The sequence below is a fragment of the Diadema antillarum genome, unplaced genomic scaffold, assembly GCF_040938485.1.
Source record: "Diadema antillarum isolate AM-2024a unplaced genomic scaffold, OU_Dant_1.0 seq00001536_RagTag, whole genome shotgun sequence".
NCBI lineage: Eukaryota > Metazoa > Echinodermata > Echinoidea > Diadematoida > Diadematidae > Diadema > Diadema antillarum.
In genome coordinates, this window is record NW_027272268.1 from 333210 (window position 1) to 353615 (window position 20406).

The 20406-nt window shown below is 36.4% G+C and overlaps 1 protein-coding gene across 1 annotated transcript; it reads right to left on the bottom strand.

Moving 5' to 3' along the window:
• Nucleotides 1–11800: 11800 nt before the first annotated feature.
• Nucleotides 11801–18879, bottom strand: LOC139710482 (lysocardiolipin acyltransferase 1-like). Its single transcript, XM_071622397.1, has 6 exons — nt 18700–18879; nt 17438–17447; nt 16788–16976; nt 16299–16430; nt 13634–13765; nt 11801–13165 (listed from the first exon to the last, which is right to left on the bottom strand). The coding sequence occupies exons 1-6, from the start codon at nt 18877–18879 to the stop codon at nt 12663–12665; spliced, it is 1146 nt and encodes a 381-aa protein (XP_071478498.1). The 3' UTR covers nt 11801–12662.
• Nucleotides 18880–20406: the final 1527 nt, after the last annotated feature.

Genomic DNA, 20406 nt, shown 5'->3' on the forward strand with positions numbered 1-20406 from the left:
GGACACTCAACAAAAATGGCTTTATTGACATTTATTGATAACCTCAACTACAATAAGGCAGGGACGGGACGTTTTTGAGGGTGGGGGTGCTGTGGGACGGGGGGAGGGGGGTGTCAAGGTCAATATCACCCCTCCTTATCTTCTATAATATACGTTACGTCGACATTTTGGACTTTCTGCCGGAGTGTCTGATGAAATGATGTTATGTCCATCTCCTGCTTCTTTTAAGCGTAGTTGATATATCAAACACTTCATGAATGATAGTGTGCTGGTTAGGTTCCATTTCCCGCCATTCTCTGTTTATTTGTTTTTGTTTGTTTGTTTCTTCTTTCTCTTTTAAGCACATATTAAAATGTATGTCTGGTAGAGCAGTGGCAACACTGGAGAGGCTACGATGGATAAATAAGACCTTATTATTATTATTATTATCATTATTATTACTACTACTGCTACTACCATTATTATTATTTCTGTTATTGTTATTATTGTTGTTGTTCAGGTTAGACAAAATAATACAAACAGAACAAACCGGAACAAAAAACTGTAGAATGAATTACAGTGTAGCATCAATGATAATGGGTTTATTACAGGAAGGCACCACAGTGTTGCAATACATTCTTTGTGTTCTCTTGAATGAAGACATAGAAGCACATTGCTTCATGATTATTTGGAAGACCATTCCACATTTTAAGGTTGAAATAACTTATTGTGCACTGCAAAAACTCATCCTTGATTTAAAATTGGTTTTTTTGTACATAAATTTCCACCTGTTTTGTACAGCATGTATACTTTTATACCTCATTTTCATTTTTTTAAACAAAATTAAAAGAGCATGGCAACATAATACTTCTAAACAAATACACAAAACAAACAGTTTGAGTTTTGTTAATATCAGACCCTTTCCAGACATTTGAATTTGATAATAAGATGGGAAATTGGTGGTCTTGAGTTTTTCATAATTCTTATTTCAAGCTTCTGAAGATTTAAAATTCCATTTTAATGACATGAATCTCAGTTCACCCAAATAATATTGCAGTAGGGCCTAAGGTATAAGGTGTGGCAAGATAAAGGTTTGATAAAATCTAATGTGAATATTTGAGATTCTTACTAGTAAATCATGTAACATATACATGTATATGACCTTGTGTTCCGTAAGGAAATAAATTTACTTGAATTGAATTGACAAAAATATCAAAAGGGAAACATGCTTTAATTGACCTATTCACAACACCTGTCTTCCTTATTTTCACACATACGGTATCAATAATTATGTCCATTCCATGTTGATTTACAGGGGCGGATCCAGGAATTCTGTAAAGGGGGGGCGTGACTAATATTTCTAGTGCCACTTCCGGGTTTCATTTCATTTTTTTCTTTTTATTTCTTTTGTTTTTTATGAAAATTAAAGGGGGGGGGGCGTGCGCCGGTTGCGCCCCCCTCTGGATCTGCCACTGATTTATCATAAAAAGATATTGAGATTTTTTTTCTTTTTGCAATTGACTTTGACCTTAAAGGACAAGTTCACCTTCATAAACATAAGGATTGAGAAAATGCAACAATATTAGTAGAACACATCAGTTAAAGTTTGAGGAAAATTGGACAATCGATGCAAAAGTTATGAAGTTTTTAAATTTTTGTGTTGGAACCGCTGGATGAGGAGACTACTACAGCTTGTGAGTCATATGCGTACAACAGTATAAAGAAAATGTAAAAGAAAATTCAATATATTTTCACTTTCTTTCGCATAATAAAAGAGCACTTGACTTGACTCTTTCTAAAGGCAGGGGGAATAATATTACCCATAACATTTGTCGGTAACGAGTCAGGGGAATGTGTACTTTTTTCAAAAGATGGAATTTTGTGAAATTCTCTTTATATTTTCCTTATATTGTTGTACGCATGTGACATCTAAGTTATTCATACACTGCAGTAGTCTTCTCATCCAGCGGGTACTGCACAAAAACTTCAAAAATTCATAACTTTTGAACGGATTGTCTGATTTTCCTCAAACTTTCAATGATGTGTTCTACTAATATTGCTACATTCTCTCAATCCTTATGTTTGTGAAGGTGAACTTGTCCTTTAAGAATTTGACCCCGTGGCTAAAGACAATGAGACTCTTTACCTGCATGGTAATGGATAATACATGTAAATTCTTTCAATTACTGCAGAGATATGGAGGAAAGAGTGAAATTTTAAGAAGTCGACCTTGATATTTGATCTTTGACCTTGAGCGTGTGCACCCAAAAAATGATAGGCACAACTGCATCCACTCATACATACATAATCTAATGTCAAGATTCATTTGGATACCTCAGATGGTTCTTAGTTATGTTGGTTATAAATGTATATGTTGGCAACTGATTGACAAATTGCCCTACATCGACGTAAATAACTACTGAATTGATCGGTGTTTTAGTAGTAGCCATGATAAAAAAAAAAATCATGGGTGCACGTACTCAAGCAGGATTCGTACCTACAACCTCTTGATCACCCGACAGGCGTCATTTCCACTAGACCACAGAGCTTTCGCCAGACAGCAAGTGTTGATTCTAATCCTTTTAGGATGCAGCGGGTACTGCGTAATTATTCAAATTCAGTCGCAAAATTGATTATGGACGGAAGGACGGATGGACAGATGGAAGGACAGATAGAAAGATGGGCGGATAACCAGCGGAGGCATAAAACTGACAGGAACTCAGAACAAACACAAACAGACCAACACCCATTACAAACTACAAAAATTCACTTACACTGTTGAAATTAAGAAAGGGACTGCGACAAAGTCTAACTCTTATGACGTTTCCGCTGTACTAGATGACCTACGTAACTGAGCGATCCTCGGAGCGGAGACCATTCTGAAGCCAGGAACATTACGTCATTCTCCCAATTTCAACATGCGCGCGCGCGTCTCGCTAAATTACCGATGGGTAGAGCATGTAGAATCCGCGAAAAACTTGCTTGATGCCAGGCCTTGCAATACCGTGACTTGTCCCAATTTTACATTGTATCTGGGTAACTGCTGAGGTTTCTTTTGTCAGTAGATATTGCGAATGTTTTCAACGATTTTTTTCCCCCGCAAATATTAGGAAGAATTTGCAGATAAAAGAGAAAATACAGACGTGGAATATAATAGGTATTTAGGTTCCTACCAGAATAAATTATTATTTTTTTTCCTTCCAGTGACAAGTGGAGTAAAAGAAGTGATAAGTAATCTTCTCAGTCAAAGGCTAGTGGATATGATAATTTATCGGTTCGGCTATTGGTATATGCTCATACAGAATTATGTTTGCAAACCACTCGCACATATATTAAAGGGCTAGTACAGTTTTGGTGGAGATGAGAATTGGGCATTTAACTTTTTGCGAGATACCAAGAAAACACTTATGATATAGTACGGAACATACTATTTTGAGAGGAATTCAAAGTTTATTTGACGAAAATCGGGTTTGGAATGACTGAAACATCCAAAAACAAAGTAAAACAAAGCGATCATAATAAAGTGTGGGTCCCACACTTTATTAGAATCACTCTTTTTTGATATTTCAGCCATTTCAAAACCAATTTTCATCAAAGAAACATTGAATTCCTCATAGAACTACATGCTCTTTCACATTTTATAAGAGGTTTCTCATTATTTCACCAAAAAAATGTTAGAAACCTGGAATTAGGTCTCAACCATAACTGTACGATCCCTTTAAACTTATCATTCAAAGCGAACATCTTTCCAGATACATTGAAAAGTACGGTAGCGAGAGTACGTTGTAGGCCTATCTAAAAAGGGAGACAAAAGTTTATAGAGTAAATATAGGCCCATATCTGTTTTACCAGTTATGCATACTTGCCAACTCTACCGCATTTGGCGGTAGACTACCGCTTTTGAAAGATTTCATTAGCATTCAAGCTAGTGCTGCTCGCATAGGCATCCTAGATTCTACCGCTTTCTCAAATGAAAATGTTGGCAAGTATGGTTATGGATAACTTGTTCAAAAAACTTGTAAATATTCCGCTGGTGGTATTCTTACAGAAAATGAAGTATTTTGCAATCATCAGTATGGATGTAGACATGGATATACCGTAGTACAAAACTGTCACTTACCAACATGATCAATCAAATTACTCCAACTGACGAAGGGAGCTTGATAGTAGGAATATCAATCGATTTTGGCAAAACCTTTGACACGAGTAATCACTCTAATAGTCTATTCTTCTCGAGAAACTTGAGCATTTGAATATGGAATTCCAGGAATAGCATTAAAGTGGTTTAAAAGTTTCCTAACAGACAGAAAATAGTTTGTAACTTGGACTGTGTAAAATTTGATTGATTATAATTACATGTGGCATTCCCAGGGCTTGTCCAACATTATTTCTTGTCCACATTAATGCTCTATACCCAACTCATCAAATTAGATCAATAGAGTTTCTCTAATTTACAGACAATTCTTATCTAATTCTTTTATACATTTATAAGCAAGATGAATGTAATATTGATTTATCAGAAGTTAACCATAACCTGAAAGATATAATAGCTTGGTGCAACTCAAACAAACTCACAATAAATACGAAAAAAAAAACTAATTGCATGTTATCTAAAAATTGATGAAGACATTTTTTAAATCAGGCCATTACATAGATCATGAATGATACCAATCTAGAGTCAGTTGAGTTAACATCAGCCTTGGAATTTGTATAAACATTGGCTAGGCAATTTATTACCGGCATGTAAAAAGATTGGAATATTGTATATACATGTCTTAAGACACTTTGTGTCAAGAAAAATTATGGTCATGTTATATTTTACCCCATTTAACGTATGAATTTTGGTTGCCACTTGCATAAAACTCTGAATCCTAATCTAAAGCTACACAAATGAATGGCGCAAGTAATTACATGTACTTTCAAAGGTTCAAGATATCACTCTGCTCCTATTTTTCATAGTTTCAAAGAATATTGCTGTAATTGGTATATTTGTGCATGTATGACATAGTATTCAACCACCAGCCTCATTCCTTATCTGTGTATTTCTCAGTACTGGTACTAGAACACCCTTATCAAACAAGAAACAAAGTGAAATCTAATTTGAGTGTTTCAATGAGTAACACCAATCTAGGGAAACAATCACTTTCATATTCAGACATTATTTGCCAAAAGAATCTAAAAATATTACCTGATCAGCTTCGGCTACCCAAAGAAATATTTGGTGGCCCGACATCAATTTTTAGAGGCCCTGGGCCACCCGGCCACCAGTAATGTTGAGCCTTGCTTATGCTAGATATGAGATGTCAAATCTAGTGATGACAGTTTAGCAAATACTTCCCCTTGTTCTACATTTTACCACATTAATGGGTTGATGGCTCAAAGACACAGTCACAAATGTGCAGAATGTGCAAATCAATCAATTTCAAATAAAAACAATATCTTCACTCCTTTCTAAGGTAAACTTAAACAACATCTTCACTCCTTTCTAAGGTAAACTAAGTTAAAGATTTGACTGAAAGGGTTACTTTCTAGGCATATTGAACAATACCAATTTACTGACATTTGTATGACAATAATTTTTTATTGATCCAAGTTTTTTGCTTAGATAAATGGAGTGTATTTTATCATTCAACTATTGTAAGACAACATTCACCCTCAAGAAAACTTTCAATCTATGCTACTCAGGGCCCCATGGAAGACCAATGCTTATTGATGAATGGACTACCCTGACAAAAGATTACAAATTAAAAAATAAGTACATAAATAAATAAATGAATAAATGAATAAATAAATAAATATTACAATACAACACAAATACATGACTACTTAGTACAAATACCATATAGTTAGGCATATCATTGAAAAGCAATAAATATGTTTTATTTCATTACTTTCCACCAACAAAATGATAATGCACTTCACAGACAACATTTATATCTGAAGGGTCCAAAATAGCAACAACAGACCAGAAATATATAACACCATGCATGATATCACACAATTTTGTTGGTCTAGCTTCCAGGCTCTGAACTCTTTCTTGGTTGCTGTTTTTTTTTTTTTTTTCTAACCCTCCAAAGAGAATTGTGCTCCATACAACTCGATAAACACATGAGCCTCTGATATCTACAAGCCCTTGATCCATTTAGACCAACATTCTGATGAGGTACAGTTCTTCTGATGCTGACTAAGCATGTACAAGAAAATGTTCAGAGGTCTAGAAGTTAGGCTAATCTATCATCATGTCAAGATTTCCGTACACAGACATCATTAATCAAGGTCAAACATTTAAATTTGCAGAAACTTGTAAGAAATTGGCAAACAGCAAATAATGTAAGAGTAAGATTGCACTTATTCTTCACAAGACTTTTCCTCTATTCTGAACAAATAATTCCACTGTGAAATGGAACAATGAAACAACAGAGAAAGAATGAACATCAAATATTGTTTGGGGTGGATATGGTATTGTTCTTCATTATACAATTTTTAATGCTGATCTAAAATTACACTGTACTTGAGACAAAGACACAAATTTGCAATTTAAGATCACATTAACATGTATATGCAGTCAGCCGATGTGGCAATTTCTCTGTATTTCACATAGCATTCCAAGACGATACAATTTTTTCTAAAATTCCAGAATTTGATATTTTTAAAGATACAAAGTATTCACTACGACTATTTCTCACAAGTCCTTGAGAATAGATATGTAATTGTAATATATGATTTGACAGGGTCTGTTATTTTCAAGTCACCATACTTTGTATATTCATTTCCTATGTGTGAATAGAGATTCAAATTCATCAAATATACACCAGATATGATTTAGCATTCTCACTAACCCTTACAATATTTTCGACACACCTAAGCTGTCCTAAACATACATATCCATATCAAAGCCAGAGAAATGCGAGAAGAAAGAAAAATAATGTCCAATCTGCAATACATACCTGCATGCAGAGATAAACACCATTTGTACAGCACCAAAAATTAACATACATGTACCTTTGGCATCATATGAACTGATTCAAACACACACACACACACACACACACACACACACACACACACAAAGAAAGCAGAATCCTAACCTTTACTAGCAAACTTAGAGATGGCATTCATCGCTTTCATCATTACATGCAGAAAGATCTTGTAAAGTATGGTCCATGGACCATACAATTGAAATAAAATTGCCATGATGTCCTAATAATATGACGATGATGTACATTTTCTTTTATGTTTGTTTTTGTCTATCTTTCTGCTTGCTAATATTGTTTTTCTGGCAGGACCAAACAACAAAATGACAGGTACTTCATCCTCTCCTGCCATTTGACCACATTTCAGGAAGTTTGGATTTCTGTGCTGCTCCATAGCATGGCAGCTGAAATGTTTTGTGCTTGACTCTCAATATTCTCACTGGAGTCTGAAGGTATGGAGAAGTGGCTTGTCACAGAGATGGAAGAATAATTTTCTTGACAAACATGAGAACAGAGGCAGTCTTCATGAAACATATTGATTTCTTTGTACGACTCATCAACGACTGCATAAATAACTAGAAATGTCGCTATGGCGACTGGTATGCCTCCGCCATAATGCATGATTCTCCTAATAGGTCTATAGTACATGTGGACAATGTGTGATTACATTTTCACAAAATTGGCAAAATATTAAAATGACATGTTTGTCACAAATGTATTGAATGTTTACCTTCCTTGACCTATGTTTATTGGATGAATAGGAGAGCATGTATTTGGGGATTTAAGAACTTTAACTTGACTTTGACCATTTCATAAGTTTATGCACTGAGTAATTTTCAAGGTATGGAGAAAAAGTGCAATTTCTGTATTGAACAGTAAATTGTTATCATTTTCATCTGGCCTTTGATTTATAAGAGAATCACTGTCAGGCAGAACATACATAAATTCAGCATGTTCTAAGTTTCAAGATAACTTGAGCCACTTCCGAGATATGGAGAAAGAATTAAGTTCAGCACTTTCACTTGATCTTTGACCTTTTGACCTTTGACCTTCTTGGCAAAAAAAAATCCCAGAGAATCTCTATTGGGTTATACATGCATACATCAAGTTAAAAAAAAAAGTCCTGCTGGCATTGCACAAACATAAGGAAAATAGTAAAATTTTGAAGTATTGCCCTTGACCTTTGACCCCTGACCTTTGACCCCATGAACCCTAAATTCCCTAGATAACCACTGCCAGTCAGTAGATGCATATATATATACTATGTTCCATGAAGATACCTTGAACAATTTCCAAGATACAGAGAAAAAAGTGAAAATTTAACATTTTATTTGACCTTTTGACCTTTGACCTTTTGACCTCATGACCCCAAACTTTCACCAGAGAATCTTAATTGGGTAGTACATGTATACACTAAGTTTCCAGAAAATATCTTCAGGCATTGCATAGATATGGGGAAATAGTAAAATTTTAAGCATTTGACCTTGACCTTTTGACCTTTGACCTTGAGCATGTGCACCCAAAAGTTGATAGGCACAACTTCACCCCCTAATACACATACATGCCAAGTTTCATTAGGATACCTCAAAAGGTTTTGGTAGTTACCCTGTCCACAAAATTCATTACGGACGGACGGAAGGACGGACGGACGGACGGACGGACGGACGGACAACCCGAAAACATAATGCCTCCGGCACCACTTCGTGGCGGAGGCATAAAAAATGATATATTTCTGCCATTTATAGAGTGCTAAGAAAACAGAGCCTCACAAAGATAATAAGCAGGCTTAGTTGCAAATTGCACTTAAATGCCATACAGCTTCCCATACCCACTTCCAGGAAGGGGGTTGGGGGATGGGGACTTTTCATCATTGATGTAGGCAGCAAATAATTCTATTTATCGCAAATTTGCCCTCTCTCAGTAAACTGTTTGAAATGTCTTCACAGTAATGGATGTTCTTCACAAATCTTTATGTAAACTGAAAACATGATTAGTCCTCAAGTAGAGGACCCATCAAAACGACATTGGGTAATCGAAGTACACATTAGTACTGTTACAGATTAGTCTACTTGCCATCAAATTACAGAATCAACTTTGTACTGAAATAGCTTTATGCTTGTGAAACCTGAGAGAATAAGATCAAAAAGTCAAAGCAGAAAAGAGAGGGTTATTCAAACAGTATGCCCATTGTTGGTTAGCTTAAGTACCCTGTGTGACCTTGATTTTGTTTCAAGTGATAAATAGATTATACATTTCTTTTTTCATCATCATATATTAAATAATACAATCCTGCTATTTGACTCTATACTCTGAAAGCATAATAAAGATAAAAGTTGAGTTTTCACTCTGAAGTACCTATGCTTCATGGGTGTCCTGGCTCTCAAAACTTGTCAATACACTTCCAATGGGTACACCTTCACATCCTATTCTGCCATCCACAATGAAAACATGTATCTGTTGGTAGCACTATCAGTAATTACACATACTTGGTTTACACACATTATGAGGGTAATCCACTGGCTACTGTGGCTTGAGCTGACAGAGCCTCACATCAAGCTATTTCCTCTGATTTGCTTCCATAAATGAGTTGCCATTTTGAATTGTCATTTCAATAGCACTGGCAGTCAGAAGAGGTGGGCTAATTGTTGATCACAGTGAAAAGACAGAGAAAGAGAAGCACCAAACCCCCAAAGCTTAACAAGTGGATTTCCATGTATGGCATGGGGTTACGAGTATGTACACACATACAACTTTGTACATCTACATGCATAGATATATATTTGTCTACCCACATTCAATGGTACTGTCCAAACTTTAAAATATAAGTTTACAAATGTCCTACTTCTATGGTTTTAAATACAATGGCTCTTTCTTTTTGCCAAAATATCTTTCTTATATAGTTGAACCTGTCCATAGTGATCACCCAAGGTAGATGAAAAAAAAAAGTGGCCTGCTATAAACAGGTGGTCGCTATAGACAGGGTTGTTAACATGGCTTTTTTTTTGGGGGGGGGGATTGTTTTTAGTGGCCATATATGGCAGGTGGCTGTTATAGACAAGTGGCCGCTACAGTAGGATTGACTGAATAATATGGAGGGCACAGCATACATAAAATTGGGTCAAATTTTAGACAAGTCTCTTTGCTGTGGTACCTAATATGATAAAACTGGCCTATTTTGGGACATCAAAAGTATGACATTCACTTACAACATTCAGAAAGAAGTCAGTATTTGCACTTATTTCAAATATATACATATCATTTTTAGATTTGATTCCCAGCAAATACATGTATGATGCAGTGAATATCAAAAATTCGCCCGTAAGAATTTTAAGAGTGCTTCAAACAGCTAGATTCCTACGCGCACTTTACTCTTGGTTCCAAGTCTATTCTCTAGCAATGAATATTACACCAAGGCGTTGGTAAAGCCCTAATATGAGACACAACTGAAACTTCTTTGGTTTGAAGATCTCTATTAAGTAAAAACACATAAAAAAGAAGCTCACTTAGAAGTCATTTGGCAATGCTGCTGGGTACTGAAATTGGAGAATATATTTTTGTTGTCCACAGTAATGGGCATAATGGCTGCATTGTTTATTTCATTTGTTTGTTTTTCTTAAAGCAATTTTACCTTTTACTACTTTAACTATATCCTGAAACCAACATACCAGTATGGGAATTAATCCCCAACATGTGACATGCACACATCATAGTTTATATTCAGAGGTTACAGCTGCAATTTTATTACAATTTGTTGATTACTACAGTGGACACCAAGGACAAATGACATAAACTATCGTATCTTTTCCTGTTACAAAGAACTCCCCAAAGGACTGAATGATTATTTTTAAATATTTTGGTCATTTTTAAAAGAAAGTGATATTTTAGAACTGTCACACTTCCAATCACCAATACGATAAAAGTACTCACATACATTTATATATATTTAAACACATATCTCACTCAATTGCATGTTGAAAACACAGACCACCAACACAACCCAACATCAAATGCAAACAGTCAGCAATGAAAGTATTGTCATCAACCTGTAGAACAATGGCACACTGAACCGATACACGATACAAACCTCCACAAAGCTTTGGGCAGAATGAAGTAGAAAAGTAACAAAATATTTTTTTTTTTGGCAGTGCAATATAATACCTGGCTAAATAGTACCAACAAATTTCTATAGTGAAAACGGTGAGTGTAAACCACAGCCATGCCAACAGCACTGCAGGACACCACTGTATACAGGAACATTGCATATCGAAGTCCTTACATATCATATCAACTTCATAACAAAGGACCCAAGTTGTATGGCAAAGATGATTAGACAAAGACAAACATTGATAATACAGGTAATACCAACGAGTTTTCATTGATGATGCTCATATCTATCATATTCATTTCATATTCACTTCCCCGAGTAAAATGCTACTTGCATCATGTGTTTGAATCCATTTTCAATCAAGATTGCCAAGGTCCTCGATGGTGATTAAAGAACTTTGTCTTTGAATTCTTTTTTGTTTGTTTGTATTTCTGTCTGCCAGTCACCTCATGACAGCAGGGCCCTTTACAGAAGTAAATGTTACACGAGTGTTGCTGAGAAAGTGAAGTGCTGTGATATTTGAGTTGTCACTGGAAACCGCAATACTCCATCAACGTTGTTTAACACTGGGCACTGCTGCATTAACCATCATCTCTCTCTACGGTAACCCGACAGAGGTAATAGAAAAATTGACTGCTACATGAAGCGATTCACCCCATCATAATACACAGCAGCATTTCATCAAAGCATCATCGCTAAACCTCCATTCATTCAGTATAAACTAGGTTCATTTATGCTGGGTGACTGAGATATGATGTCAAGATGAACAATTCAAAAGCAAGGGTAAAGAGATGCATCATGTTCTTGCCCGCTACTTTCCTAGTTTCTCCTGTATTTCACTTATCTCATGAGCACACAGATCATGTTCCTCTGCCCTAATGTTTTCTTTATACACCTCTCTCTGTTTATTGTACATTTATTGTTGGGTAAACAGATGTATTGTTGAAGTTAAACCCATGACGAGAGGGTGATGACTTGCATATTGAGGGTGAACTTTGGTTTAAGCATATTTTAATGATATGAAGTCAGTATTTGACTTGCTTGCTTGGAGAGAACATGGTATTCAATGTTTCTCCTAATTAACCAGGGCCCTGATCATTCAGTGTCCGTTAACGTATCTTTTCTGTTGTCAAGTGTAACAACATGAATGAAATACTGCGGGTGAAACTGGGGCATGGATTCATATCAAATCTATTGTAACTTCCCCACAACTCTTGTTAAAGCAAAGTGTAGCCAAACAGATCGATGACATCAATGAAAATGACTGTAAGACTGTAATCTACTGCAGGCATGATACCAGACATTGTCACTCTGTATACCAGTGGGGTGGGTATTTTGTATGTATTGGTGATAATCAGCCACAGTTCTACTAACTATTACAATGAAGGCATAAAGTATGTTATGTGAGAATGAAGTGTACCTATATATTGCATATGATTGACTCCAATGACAAAGACACCACTTTTCATACTGAGAAAAAAAAATCACTCTCCTACTAACATAAACAGTCAAACAGTCATTAAAAGAAACAAATTGTAGTGTGATGTGAATCAAGACAGCGTGCAAACACTTGCTCTGGACTAGAAATCATCCCTTTCCATCCACTATGAGCTCCCCAATGAGTTCTGCCCGGTGTGCCACCGGTATACATCCACCGTCAGCTGCTCCATACCACCATAAAAGACATCCACTGCCAGAAAGAAGGAGCCTACAATGAGCATATGCCACCAAGCAATGGAGGTGTACACCATCAGACACACTAGAAAGACAAGGAAGAGTACCCAGTACACCATGGCACCATACAAGGCAAAGTAAACCCCTGGCTCCTCAGCCACGCCCTTCCACCGGTCCCCATCCGCCCCATCCTTCTTCACAAACGAGCGGTCCTTGGTGTAGTAGTCCTGGAGCTGGGTTTCCTTCTCCGCCCATCGCTCCGTGCACCACTTCTCAAAGTCTGTATCCAGAGGAAGGGATCTAACTGGGTAGCGCTTGACATGGAAGTGTACCTCATCAGGTAGAGTACCACAAAAGACATCTATTTCTCCACGGACCGGTATCTGGTCTGGATAGCCAACTGTCACATCATAGATGGCATCAACCATGTCTCCTAGAATGAAAATTGAATGGAAATAGAGAAGTGTGAATCAAAGTGAATATTTTTGGTAATCGCTCTCCCTCCTTCTTCCTTTTAAAAAAAAAGAAGAAGACAGGGCTCTTGCAATTAGAGAGATAAGACAGAACCTTATAATAACTCACTTAACTTCAATACTTACCTACCTTAGACATGAAAAATATTTCGTATTAATGTGACTACAAATTTTCCACTGTGACAAAATATTGTCTGTATCCATTGCTCTTTGAATGGGTGAAATTAATTTGAGACAGTACTTCAACTTTTCTTCCTCTAACAGACACTTTATTATGCAAAAATCAGTTTGGATATTGTGTGACTATTTAACCACATCATCAAAAAACACATTATTAACTCAAAGGATTTCTACTTTCTTCAGTTGTCTTACAGTGACCTGAGCATTCAGTATATCTTTTACAGTAATAATCACAGCTCCAAACTCACGTTTTCGCAGATGATCCATGATGAACTTGAAACCCGTCGTGCGAGGATGTAAGACATACTCGTATCTTGGCAGATTATTTTTGTCAGCATATGAGTCACTCTTCTCCTTGCTGTTGGGAGCCATGTCAGTCCCTGTAGGATAAGAACAAAATCAGAGGATCCATGTTTCAAATCAAACAAATCTAACCAGCTCTAAGCATGCATACAAAGCAAGGTATGTACAGTGGATATCTCCATTTAATCATTCTCATTTTTTAAGCTTCTCAACAGCCTTTTGATCAGAGAGCCTATGTGAACATCTCGAGAAAATAGAACGTCACAATACTGTATGTAAACATGAACATATGATTACAAATCCTAATTCATCTACGTCGAAATCAACCATTCTTAAATATATATGGAGTATTTTATAATTCACCATCAAGATTATTTAAATATATTTCCTGCAAATATAAGATCTATAACTTTAATTTTCACACACTATTTCACACCTTTCTTTTGTAAATAATTCAACCTGATCAAAAGAATATTTTACTGTTTTTCATTTGTTATATGTTGTTCAAGTTTTTTCTTTCACTTGTACTTTACTCAGTAACATTTTCCCATCACTGTTTTTGTTTGTTTGTATTGATTATTTTTGTTTTAAGCTGTATACTCCTCACTGTATGATTTGTATAATGACTTTGTATTATTCTGTACTTTTGTTATTAATGTATTACACTTGTAGTTCACAGCCTTGCTGAAAAACAACTTATACCTAATAGTTTTTTTTTTCTTTTTTTTTGCTGTGGTTAAATAAAGAAACTCAATTTCACTTAACCTGATCAAGCTCTAGCAGAAAACAGCATTGAGCTTCTTTTTACAATCTTTGCAGAGTCAAAGTCTGATTTCTGCATCTATAGTTCTCTTTCAATCATTCAACATACATTGCACAATGTGCATCACAGATAGGTGGCAATTCTCCATTTCAGCCCTGAAATAATCCTTGACCTGTTTTACTGCTTTTTTTCAGTCTGCTGGTGATAGTTACGAACTTACAATTTCTCTTTGAGAAGTCTAGACTTTGCAACCATAAATTCCTCGCATTGCTCTTCATAAAATGTTTGCTTTTGATGTAAACTTTGTAATCCCAATGATGATTTCAAGTGGAAATACATGAAGTGAAGTAAAATGAAATACATGTAAAATTAAATATTTAACATATCAATAGAGACAAAGGCAGAGAATTAAAACATATCTGGTTTTGATGAAATCAGATTTAAAGGGACTGTACAGTACTGGTTGAGGTGAGGATTCAGGTTTATAACATTTTTGGGTGAGATAATGAGAAATGTCTCATGAAATATGAAAGAGCAAGTAATTTCATGAAGGATTCAACATTCATCTGATGAAAATTGGCCTTGAAATGGCTGAGATATATTCAAACTAGATATATCGCTACGGCGACTGATATGCCTCCGCCATAATGCATGGTTCTCCTAATAGGTCTATAGTACAATGTCTTGACAATGTGTGATGACAGTTTCACACAACTGGCAAAATATTAAAATGACAGGTTTGACAAAAATGTGCTGAATGTTCACTTTCCAAGAACTAGGTTCAATTGGATGAATGATTAAAATGTCAGAGTGCAGGTATTTGGGGAACTGATGATTTTTACTTTACTTTTGACCCTTTTATAAGTTTATGCATTGAGTAATTTTCAAGGTATTGAGAAAAAGTATAATTTCAGTATGAAATGGGGAAATAGCATTATCTAAACCTGGCCTTTGACCTTGGACCTCACAGTTCCAAAGAGAATCACTGTTAGGTTGAACATGCATAAATATGTCAGTTTCATGATGATACCTTGAGTTACTTTTGAGATATGGAGGAAAAAGTGCAATTCAGCACTTTCACTTGACCTTTGACCTTTTGGCAAGAAACTTCCCACAGAATATATATTGGGTAATACATGTATACATCAATTTGAAAAAAAAAAAAACCTTCAGGCATTGCATAAATATAAGGAAAGTATTGATATTTTGAGGAGTTGACCTTGACCATTGACCCCCCTGACCTTTGAACCATGACCCCCAACTTCCCTAGATAATCACTGCCCATTGGAACAAGCATATATACTAAGTTCCATGAAGATACCTTGAACCATTTGCGAGATATAGAGAAAAACATGAATTTTCAACCTTTTTTTTCCACAAAATAACCTGTGACCTTTGACCTTTGACCCCGTGACCCTAAAATCCAAAGAAAGTATCATCCCCCCAGGATATACCCTCATACCTAGTTTGATGTAAAACCCCCACAGGGTTCTTGAGATATCGACAAAAACAAAACGGGACGGACGTACGGACGACCCGAAAACATAATGCCTCCGGCCACTTCGTTGGCGGAGGCATAAAAAGTGATCCTAATAAAATTGACAGGCCATGACTTTTATTAGTGTTTCTTTGTTTTACCTTGTTTTTAGATATCTCAGTCATTTCAAAACTGATTTTCCTCAAATAAACTTTTGATTCCCCTTGGAATTGAATGCTCCTTAACATTTCATATGGTAGTTTCTAAATATCTCGCAAAATGTTACCAGCTGAATCCTCACCTCAATTCAGCTCTCGCATAGCACTGTACAGTAGAAGGTGGAACTGCTTGAGATGAACCAACCTCTTACCTTCCGGGAACATGAAGTACTGAGCAGTGTATTGGGTGTCACAGAAGTAGTCCAGTAGCATTGTAAGCCACGCTTTGTCCTGGTCCCACTTACGCTTCAGGAAGATGTAGCAGGCAATCTGCATTGCCCATCCTTTACAAACATGACAAGAAGTGATCTCATTTTACATTTGTTCTGATGATTTATGAGCATCAGCTAACTCCATGACAAATTCCAAGTTAGTGTTTTCCTTGTGTGATAAGTCTTCAGGCTGACATGGTAAATTATTGATACTAATGATATTTTTGTCTAGATAGCAGGCAATGAAATCTAATCACATTAATTCCCATACCTTAAACCAATAATAACCACTAGACTTGTAAAGACAGATCTCTAGCAGTAATTCACCTCTCTATACCCTACTGTCAAAATTGAATACAGTGTATTTGAATACCATACTGCTGTGACATGCTTCTAGTGGAAAATGGCCAAAGTGCTAGGACCACTTACCCACACCAGGTATGTGCCTGAGGTCATTTTTTAGTATGATCTTCTCGGAGCGGATGGAGCTATGTGCAAAGAGAGGTTTCCAGAAGAACATCCAGTCCAGCCGGCACCGATGGTTCATAATGATCACACTCCGCTCTGATTTACTCAGCTTGTCACCTGTCACCTTAGTCTTCACTCCAAAGAACACCTCTGAGGGATGAACACAGTCACAAACATCAACAATGAATTACACAGTCCTGTCGAAAGATCACAAAACAACTTCAAAACATATACTGTAAAGTACAAAATGTTCATGAATTGGAGCCGACAGCCTTTTTCCTGGAATGAAGTTTTTGTGAATGGCCACTGGCATTTAATGCATACATAGCATAGACAAGACCTTTCACATGCATTTTGATTTCACAAATTTTGGTTCTCACAGAATTTGCAAAATTAAAATGCATACAAAAATTTGTGGGTTTTTTTTTCACTTCTGGTTCTATGATTTGTGAATACTTGAGCCACAACTGATTTATATTGTGCTCTCATTATTAATCAATTAAAATGTATATGTATGTTTGTTTCTTTGTATATTCATTTACTTCATCAACTTCACTCACTTCATATATTTCACTTCTTTTAAAGTCATTTTATTCACTAAACTGACTTACCAAGTAGAAGCTGTTATCCCCAGGAGGTCCAGTATAGTGGCATGGACAAAACAAAGAAATGACAATATTGTAACAGCATTATTGATTATTTTTTCTTAAAAAGTTTGATAGCTGCAATTTGGAGTTTTATCAAACCAAAAGGAAAAATAAAATAATGCTCAGCTGACTGACATTGCTCAACATTGCAGCGGCTCAATTGCAAAAATTGTCAAACTTTGCTGACTGAGCAGTATGATCATGTTCAGATGCAGGAGAGAAACACTTTGGCATACACTTAAGAACTATGCTGGTGCCATCAAGATGATCTTTGGACATATATCACCATGCTAAAACAGAGTTGGAACTACCAATATTGTGACTACATTTACCCACCTTACCTTTGATGAAATCAGATTTAAAGGGACTGTACAGTACTGGTTGAGGTGAGGATTCAGGTTTATAACATTAACCTTACCTTGGGGAGCTCTACTTAATCTAACATGAATGGCAGCATGATCAACCACTGAGAATGGGTGACACCACTATTATGAAGTCTAATCGTCTAACGCTACATGGCTGAAGTTGTTATGTTAGTTGTATTTCACATACTACGCAATGTAACTTACAAGTACATATCACATAATGTTCATCGTATGATTTTGTGACAGAAATAAATCAAATCATACAAACCAGAGAAAGGAAACATCATTCCTAGCTGTATTACCAGCATAACTATGTATACTTGAGAAGAAGCATATGGTTGACAAAAAAAGTGGGTTGTCTCTGTGTGCATCCCACAAAGGGTTAATTTTGCAGCAAGACAAATAGGTAGGGTTTATGTATTTTGGCAGCCTGCAATTCAGTGAAATAGCAAGTTATTGCTACAACATGCCACATCCCGAAATGAAATTCAAAACCCTCGTTTCTGTACATCTGAGAACTTTTCATCTGTGGTACTGCATACATCCATGAGCACCAATCTAGCACCATGTGCTTAATCATCACTTCAATCGCAACATACTGCAAAAGTGGACATTTTCAAGGTGTTGAAATTTTTCGCAAATTTTGCACAACAAGAAAATAGCACGGCATGAATTTTTCACAAATTGCCACAGGTATCCTATGCATTAAAGTGTGAACTTTCGCATGCATATTAATTTTGCGAAGCTTGGCTCTCGTGAAAGTCATGAAATTAAAATGCATGCGAAAATTTCTGGTTTTACGGTATCTGATGACATCACAGCAGAAGAATTAAGAACAAATGATGCACAAATTTAACTCACAATGGGCAAGGTTAGCCAGAGTGCCATGAGATTGTCATTGATGTGTCGATAAAGGCGGGGCTTGATGAACATGAGGGGAACTATTGGTCCCATCATTAGCATGGAGCCAAGGAAGCCGGTAGACATCAGCATGAAAGTGAAGATCGCACCGCCGACCTTGTTGCGTAGAATCCCACTCATGGTTATGGCAAGATGTCAGCTCGGTCTAGCTGTGGGAGGTTGGGAGTGATAAATCATGATTGTAATATGGAGCATTGAATCAACAGCTTCTGCTGCACACATTCTTTGAATTGACCATAGTATTTACTCAGTTTTAGGTTGTCGATGCTATCAAATATATGGTAAACTATATCATAACACAGAAAAGGTCAAGAAGAAAATTAAAACATGACAAAAACACCTTCTAAGTAACAAAATTCACATAAAACAATGACAGTCTGACTCTCCGACATGCATACTAAACCAGTATTGTACAGGTGAGCCAATAAAACATACACATGGTATCAATTTTTGATTTGTTTTTCTCAGAAAATCTGCTTCATTTCAAAGCTGATGACAGGTCATATTTCTTGGTCAAACTCAAAATGTGGTGATTTCACATGAATCCGAATTCAGAATGGTAAGTGTCACAATATATAGCAGTGACACTCAATTATAAAAACATCAGTGTTTATGTCCATGTAGAGTTGTGAACAATCTCAATTGATGGAATTTGTAATCTTTGAATAATCTTTCACTCAATTAATTTAAAACAAAGAAAAGAGCAAAGATGTAATAACATACCCATCTATACATTGTAACTGTCAGGCAATACAACATACCACAGAATTTATCCATGTACTGTCAACATCAGTATAGTAACATTATCTCATAACAATGAGTCAGGCCTCGGTTTCATGAAAAATATCTAATTCGATCAGTGGATCACAAAAATCTCTCCTCCCATACACAATATGAGAAGTACGAACAGTTTATGTCATCCTTTCATGTGGTTAAAGTACCTCAAAAGCAGGCAACTGCACTATGGCACAGACAGACCCTTTCTGAGCCAAAGCAAAATTCAGAAAGACTTCTTCATGTCCTCCCCCCCCCCCTTTATTTTGCCATACCACTCTACACTACCCTATCCTTGCTTGTTAGCTTCAAACAGATGCACGCAATCCCCAAAACTTGCAAAATGTGTGAGCATGATGTGTGCATCCATGCATTGATGAGCTATGAAGGATATTAAAGCACTGTAGAGGGGTATGACTACACGTCACAAAAAGCTGCATGGATATGCAATGATGCAACAATGTCAGACAAAAACAATATTAGGGTATGATTTTTCTTCAATTTGTCTCCCTCTGCACAGATGAAATTTGTAAGATTGCAAAGTCCTGCTGATCTACATTTTAACAAACATGTTGGAAAAAAGAACTCAGCAGGAATCGAACCCGTCATCTACTGCGTTCCGGGCACTGACACTACCACCAGGCTATCCCTATTGCCGGCAGTGACACAATAAAAGCCATACGGATGACAGATTAGATTCCTGTTGTTGGTTCCTTTTTTCCACACCCAACACCTTTGCTCTGAGAGTTTCTTCACTGCTGGTTTTGAAGAGAATAGTTAATTTACTTGCTGATCTGCTATATTTTATGGAGATAATGCTTGGGAGACATACCTTACTGCCTGTGGAGAGTTGATCTGCATATACATAAATTT

Bases quoted from the DNA above. Each gene is read 5' to 3' on its own strand.
- LOC139710482 (XM_071622397.1), bottom strand. From the start codon at position 18,879: ATGAGTGGGATTCTACGCAACAAGGTCGGCGGTGCGATCTTCACTTTC. The intron at 16,431-16,787 runs GTAAGTGGTCCT...ATGTTTGTAAAG, and splicing joins CAGGCACATACCTGGTGTGG to GATGGGCAATGCAGATTGCC. The intron at 13,166-13,633 runs GTGAGTTTGGAG...TTTTCATTCTAG, and splicing joins CATGGATCATCTGCGAAAAC to GAGACATGGTTGATGCCATC.